Source organism: Aplysia californica, unplaced genomic scaffold (genome assembly GCF_000002075.1).
Source record: "Aplysia californica isolate F4 #8 unplaced genomic scaffold, AplCal3.0 scaffold00040, whole genome shotgun sequence".
Lineage (NCBI taxonomy): Eukaryota > Metazoa > Mollusca > Gastropoda > Aplysiida > Aplysiidae > Aplysia > Aplysia californica.
The window spans coordinates 1893839-1901632 of record NW_004797310.1 but is presented as its reverse complement, the minus strand read 5'-3'; the positions used below and the strand labels follow the sequence as shown (position 1 = coordinate 1901632).

Below are 7794 nucleotides of genomic sequence, written 5' to 3'. Positions count from 1 at the left end.
ATGTGGGAGGGGGGGTGTCATTGTGAGAATTGGAGGGGGGGGTATCATTGTAAAAACGGTGGATGGAGGGGCGTATAGTTGTAAGAACGGTGGTTATCAAAAGCTTTGATTTCGTGCAGCATGCTGTCCAGGTAGGGAACAAACACCCCCACCCCCAATTTTACTGGATGTGGGATTTTAACTAATTTTTTATTTTTTTTACGAGCCATTTTTTTCTATGCATATTAAGTATTTTTAGGTTTAGGTCTCTTGCTAAACAGTGGGAAGTAAGCTGCTTAGCTTTCAATCTGAAGACTTGTAATTCTATAAGGTACTCAGCGTTTGTGTGAATTTGGTCAGAACTTTTCAGGTGTGAACTTGTTTTTGCCTTTCATGTGGACCAGGGGGAAAAAAACTGTCTCATAATATAGTGTTGCAGTCTGTTTGATTGATGCTTACTGCTATCAGTAGCATAATTGTGTCTCTGTTATTGTCACAGTATTGTAGTGTTAGATTTTCAAGGTTTTTATTTGTTATTTTCACATGTGTGAATTCTGTTGTTTGGTGAAGCCAAAGTTAAATATTGTCCTTTTTTTCTGTTAATAATTTATTAATTCCATTTCCCAACAGCCAGTCCTTGCCCTGATCCGCCCCTCTGAAGACAGCTCCTGCAGACCCGTCTTCAACTGGTTCCACTGGGCATTTGGGACCATTGCTAATGTGTTGGCCAGTAAGTCCTCTCAGCTTCTGTATTCTCAGCTTCTTTATTCTCAGCTCACTTTTCAAAACGTAGATCTATATGTGGTTTCAATGAGTTAGAAAAGTAAGGAAAAATGTTCCCATACCTTCGGTAACATAAAAGTATTGTTTGCTTTGGCACATGGAAAAGTTCTAAGGGTATTGCAGATCACACGAAACAAAATTTTTTATGTAGCTAATTGTACTGATAAAAATGGAATTGTGTGCCTAGACATTTTCTCTCGACAATTCCTCTAATTTTCATTGGCATAAATTTTGGTAGGAACAGGACACAGGGTTGTTTTCATTGTTATACACAAAGATTTGGAGCAGGGGGGGGGGTCCATTTCTAAGTTATTCTTTATTTTCATCGGTGTAATTGTGTGCATTGACTCTTACTTTTCCTCCCAACAGTTCCTCAAATCTTCATCTTATTATAATGGAGCTAAGCCCGTTTGTTGGGTCAGTAAAAACTTTTTACACAGGTGCCCGTTACATCTACAAAAATATGATTCTGACAAGAATTGTCCCAAAGGGTTACGTGGGCATGTTTTCAAAGTTCGGAAACTACCTTTTGATTTCTCGGGTTTGATGGGTTTTTCCTGTAAGTGAAAGCTCTCATATGTTTTCACCCTGCCATTAGCCATTTCATATTTTACTAGGGACTACTTCCGTTTCGTATTGTGCTTCTTTGTGCGTGTGAGACAGCTGCTTCTTCTACTTCCAGAACTGGAATCTCAATATCCAACTCTGTTTGGATGTGTGCTTGACAGTGTCAATGGATACTTCATGCCAAACTTCATTTTATTGACTTTTTCTAGATACATTTGGTATAGTCATGTTCCCAAAATGTTGCGTTCGTTTAAACTTAAACCCACAAAATGTTTACTTCGTTGTATTGACGTTTTAGAAATTTTGGCGCGTATTTGGTGCATAGTTGTTTTTTTAGAGCAAGACGCTGGATCTAAATCTCTCTATATCGTAGATGTATACTTTCGAGAACAGAATTCAAGACTGATGTGGAGTAAGTTTACAAGATAGAAGTGCCGTTTTGTGCTTTGTGACTGAAGGGTCATGGATTTGAACCCTGCCATGGGGCCGAAATTATGTCTTTGGTAGAGGTATGTTGTATGAATTTTCCTCACTTCATCGAAGTGGGAATGGGTACCCGGCGATAGGCGGGAAATATGTCTTGTCAATATAAATTTTGACAGGAACAGGAAACTGAGGGTTGTTGTCATCACAATACGCAAAGACATGGGGGGATGGGGTCAGATATAAGTTATAGTTTACTTTCATCGGTGTAATTGTGTGCGTTGATTTTTTCTGCCAACAGTTCCTCAAATCTTCATCGGCATGGACTTCGGCAAGGTGATGGTGCCATGGTGGGCCACATGGATCCTGGTCATCTGGGTCATCTTCCACATCGTCGTCGAGCTGAGTCTGGAGATTCATCAGTGCTGCACCTACAAGAAGAACAAAGGTACCGCCCACTGAGCACTAGCTCATTTTGGCTGGCTACTTAGGAGGGGGGGGGAGGTAAGTTGGGTGCAGATGTAATGATTGATGAATCATCTTCCATATCGTTGTTGGGCTGAGACTGGAGATTCATCAGTGCTGCATCTACAACAAGAACAAGGGTGAAGAGGGGGGGGCAGGTGTGCAGATGTTGTGGTTAATGGGTCATCTACCACATCATCGTTCAGTTGAGCCTGGAGATTCAAAATTCATCAGTGCTGCACCTACAAGAAGGACAAAGGTATCGAGGAAGAGTTAGGCTCTTGTTTTTTATGGCGAAATAAGGACATTATTTTGCTGAATCATGTCTTGTCATAGACAACTTGTTTACAATTAGTTTCATACGAGATTGTATAGTGGGTTTGGTTGTTTTTTTGGAACGGCCATGTTGTCATAAATTTCAGAACTCACTTTTTATCTGAGGTTCTGATTGTTCATCTAGTGTTTTCTGTTCTCCGTCTTTCATGCCCAATTTTAGATTTCTCAGTTCGCCTCACTTCACTTATTACTTTTTGTTCTAGTTGGAGCAAGGGGATAGAAAGAAAGAGAGGGTTGGGGGGGGGAATGGTGGGTGAGGAGCACTTGCCAGTGACAGGGTAGTAAGTGTGGAGATAAAGAGAGAGTAGAGTAGTTGAAGAGGTTGATGTAGTAAATGAATAAAAGAAGCGTGGAGAGATACAGAGAGCAGAGTAGTTGAAGAAAGAGGTTGATGTAGTAAATGAATATAAGAAGCGTGGAGAGATGCAGAGAGCAGAGTAGTTGAAGAAAGAGGTTGATGTAGTAAATGAATATAAGAAGCGTGGAGAGATACAGAGAGCAGAGTAGTTGAAGAAAGAGGTTGATGTAGTAAATGAATATAAGAAACGTGGAGAGATACAGAGAGCAGAGTAGTTGAAGAAAGAGGCTGATGTTATAAATGAATATAAGAAGTGTGGAGAGCAAGAGAAAGAAAAAAAAAAAAAGAATTGAACAGTGGAAATGGGTAGGACTGGAGAGAGAGAGAGAGTGAGAAAGATAAAAAGAGTAGCAGAGCTGTGAAATAGTGTGGTGTAGATGAACTGTGGAGAGAGAGAAAAAAAAGAAAGAGAAGATAGAGCAATGAAAGAGGATGCATGACTGAGATACACCAGATATGTATGCTTATGATATTGTCATTATTCCTTCCACTTTGCTACTCCTCAGAGCGCAGAAAGAAGTGGGAGCAGCTGAAGAGAGAGTACCCCAAGCAGCACCACCCTGAGCCCGAGCCAGCTGTGAGTACACTATTTAATGTGGGTGGTTGGTGCGTGGTATACGCCTTCTGTCTTATCAAACATCTATTGTTCTGATCTCTCCTTCTCTTTTGTATGGTGTTACTCTCTGAACACTTTTGCTTGTTCCTTATCATCCAGTGTGGGTGGTTGATGGGTGCTTTTATTTGGTTGCTTCTTTCACCTCTTTTTCAGTGTCAATGAACCACCCTAACCTTTTCCCGACAGTGTATCGTTGGTGTCGCAAGCAATCCACTTAAGTCTGTTTGGGTACTTTTTGCACTAGAGAGACAAAAAACAAACAAACAAGGTTCTTCTTCTTATCTTTCTCTCTGTTCTTTCTGTCTTTCGCTCTGTCATTTCTGTCTGTTTTTTTTTTTCATACAGAAATTATGCCATCATTATGTCGAATGTGCTTCTTTTTATTCTAGCAAACAAATATAACAATTCTAATCTTTGCGGTTGTGTTTCTGTGCACAGGGTCGCCGGTTCAAGCGCTTCATGCTCTTCCTGCACGTGGGCTTCACCGTCCTGATCACGCTGATCATGATTATCATCATCGCCGTCTCTTAAGTCACTCGGACTTCGCTAGTCCTTCCAGGTCCCTAGAAGAGGATCTGATGAGTTAATTTTTCACTGAATTCAAAATTGACTGAAGATTTATTTTTTTTTGCTTCCAGTGTTTGAATAACCACCCTTTTTTGATCTGGGGATTTATTATACTTGTCAATTTTCCAGCCTAGAAAGCACAAAAAGTTGAGGAAAGTTTTTGTTTTACTTTTTGTCTTGTTGTAATTACTTATGTTGTCTAATTTAAGAGGAAGTAACAAAACTATATTGAATTAAGTTGTAGAAAACATGATCCTATGTCTGAGGACATTTTCATTTTACGTAGTGTGAACTAATTACCCTGTAGCTCGAAAAAGATGGAGCATTTTTTTTTTTACCAGATTGAGATTAACTATTCTGAATGAAGTCATTGTCATCATTGCAACCAAAGTTGAGGAGTTAGATTTATTTTTGTTCCTATCCATAAAAATTCAATGTACACTCTTTTGCGCTGTAGCAAAGTATACCTCTGTCATGTGTTTGTGTGCTTTTTCTTTTCGTTTCACAGTCATCAAGAGTAAGAGGCTGATAGTCATCAGCGCATTAGTTTTAAAAAGCAAAATGTAATTGCTGTGGTTTCACAATTTTGACAGATGTTTGACAGAAAGTAACGAAACTCGTTCTATAAGAGTGATGTATTTAAGACAGGCAATGCACTTGAGCATTAAGGATACATATATTATATTGCAGTGGCATCGGGTGATGAACATTAATTGAGGTGGGGGGTATAAAGATCATTGTTGCAATAAATTAAAATGTTTGAGCATTTCCTTCATTTTGTTTGAAATGCCTGAATTAACAGGGTGGATGTTTTCAAATAATAATAACGCCCTGTTTTCTATTCTATGCAAATTTCTCCACCCTTGCTATTGTAGGCAAACGTTTAGTCTAACAGAGTAGGGTGTCATTGACCGTGGACATGAATATTCCATTTCCATTTGCATATATTTTGCATGTGAGTTTCTCAAATATATTGGAAAGCTTGCTTATTTGTCTCTGCTGAATATTTGGTGATGTAAGACTCTGTATGGTATCACAATCAAATAATATTCCTTCTAGCTGCTCGGTTACATGGGTCAATAAACTGTACATATAGCTGATTTATTACTGTAATTACTTTTCCTTTTTTTTTATATATATTTTTTTTTTTTTTTAATCATTGATGGCGTGCGTGGGTTCACTGTTAGGTCTGTAATACAGCTTTTCTGACAATGATAATGATGAATGAGTCAATGCAGTGAAAGGTCCCTTTGCGTAGTTTATGTAACAAATTTTTAACTTTTCTCACAAGGGCATTTCATTCTGTCTGCAAGATTTTTTGTTTTTATAGTAGAGGACAGAAGAGATTATTGATATTTTCAGATGAAATTTAAATTTTTATGGAAAATGTTTGGCTTTATTGTTTCATTTCTTTTTCCCTCACCGAGAACAAAAAAATGGGAATCAAAGTTTCAGAATTTTGAGGGGTTTTTTACATTTCTTTTCAGATTTCACTTTCAATATTTGTTGAAAGAATAAATGAAAAGGCTAAAATTGTAGCCCTATTTTAAAAGTTTTATGGAGGGGACTGGTATGATGATATTTCAAATACTTCAACGACTTGTGTATATACAGTAAATTTTGTGTGTAGTATGTCATGCTGTGGTTTTGAAGTGGTCAGTATGTTGTTGTGTGCAAGGCTTTGTGGGTCTGGTGGCTGCACCTCACAGTCACAGGTTGTTTCTCTTTTTCCATCTTCATCATGTCTTTTTATAGCATCTATTTATTCTCGAGTTTGTAAATTTCTGAGAAAACGGTTTGTGTGTGGGTTTTCATACATCTGTACCCCTTCCCATGATCTTTTGTATTGTAGCAGCTCTCTATTTTTCGTGTATCAGAAGATGAATTTCTATTGAAGATGAATTTCTATTGATAAATTCAATGAGGAAGATACTATCTGCGAGAGAATTTTAATAAAACATCTGTCAGGGACCGTTAAAGACTTACAGTACTCTTCAAAAGTGGCAACAGCCATTTTGATGTGACAATTTAAACTACACCAGAGGTTTCTGGTTGTATTTTTGTACGGGCAGCCGTGAGGCAAATGCAGGTCTTGTGACTTGTTTCCTTTTATTTTTAAAAAGACAAATCATCGAGTCCTTGTGCTGAGATTTTTTTACAATGACCTGCATAAATGTCAATACCCTCCCTCACTGCAGAAAAATGCGTACACTTTTGGGTGTTAGTAGTTCGAGAAATCTGTACCCTTATCAGTTGTACGAAGTGAGACTAGGACACAGGGTCCCTTTGTAGTTCGTCAGTTATTTCACAAACTCATTCTCATCTAACCACTATATCATTATTCCTTTACAGACTCGCATATTTTCATGTTTCCTTCATTGGTGCACCCCCTCACGTGCACCGATATTCTACTGGTGCTAAGATAATGTTGTCTGTTGAAACTTTTGTCTCTGTCACTTGCTCTCTACTTTCCCTTCTACTTTTTTCACTTGTTCATTTTACTGTTGATGGAATCTCTTTGTGATTACATTTTTTATTCGGCATAAATTCTTGTGAAAACTAAAAACAAGGAAATGGATATTATGCAACAATGCCTTGTCTCTGTAGTTATTGGGTTTTTTTAATACAGCTATTGCTGGTTTATATTTTGGTTTTAAGAGAGGAAGAAATAGATCTGAGAGTTTGTACCTTGTTGTGTTGATTTATTACTGGCTTTAGACTATTTGTAATATTTATACACTCGTATTGTTTCAAAATATACACTTGTATCAAAGTAGGTTGTCATACTTTTTGTTTTTGTTTTAACATGTTATTAGATCTCTAGAAATCTGAGGAAGTCCGTACTGTTTTATCAGCTTCTCAATCTTACTTAGTTTTCATTGTTCAGAAGAAATTTCTCATAGCAGTGAATCTGCTCTTTACTTATTTCCTGATGTTTTGGGGAGTTGCTAATATCCCACATCTCGTCACCATCTTGCTTTCCACTGAAAAATTTCGATATCGCGAATCCAATTTTTACTTTGGGACTTCTCTTTAGATTTTATGACGTTCATTTTTATGCAAAATAAGCAGTACTACTTTTGCGGAGATTGTTTTAATGAAAATAAAGGTTTCATTTTCGAGTCGTCAAAGTTAATGAAACTCTAAATACACATACTGCAACATAAATGGTTGTAGATAGATACCCTGTGATTTTAGGACTTTTTACTTACAGTCAAGGTTGTACGATGCGAAATGTATTTGGCTGTTCCGAAAAGTTTATTTCCTGTTCTGAAGAATCTCTATACTGATGTGCCTCTTTATTGACATGGCCTTCTTTTTATCTCTCTCTTCATTTTTTTCCTCTTCTTTTTTTTTCTTAAGAAAGAAAAATCTTGAAATTAGAAAAATATTTACATTTTTCTCATGATGTGCAAGTGCATTTATCTGCTACAGTAAAAGTTATTTTAAAAAATCATCCTTTGTTTATTGTTCTTATTTTAATGTTTGTTTTCTTGTTTCTGTAAGACCTTGTGCTGTTAAAGCTAGAGAAGTGAGCAGTCTAAGTCTGATTCCCTGTAAAGACTTCTCTGTTGACACCCATCCCTTGGCGCTCATATGATCTTATGCAGTTGCGAGCGCCGTAAAACCCTCTACTATATATGTTTTTGTAAATATTTGTTTCTTCTGTTGAAGTTCCATTCACTGTCACGAAGATATA

The 7794-nt window shown here is 37.3% G+C and overlaps 1 protein-coding gene across 1 annotated transcript in view; it reads left to right on the top strand.

The window, feature by feature from the left end:
- Window positions 1–7551, top strand: part of LOC101850780 (putative ferric-chelate reductase 1) — a gene marked incomplete at its 5' end in the record, with an annotated part of 36686 nt that extends 29135 nt beyond the window's left edge. Inside the window, 4 exon segments of the mRNA XM_013079096.2 lie at window positions 610–709; window positions 2054–2200; window positions 3418–3488; window positions 3966–7551. Of these exon segments, the coding sequence (XP_012934550.1) occupies window positions 610–709; window positions 2054–2200; window positions 3418–3488; window positions 3966–4058 (411 nt within the window). The 3' untranslated portion in view covers window positions 4059–7551.
- Window positions 7552–7794: the final 243 nt, after the last annotated feature.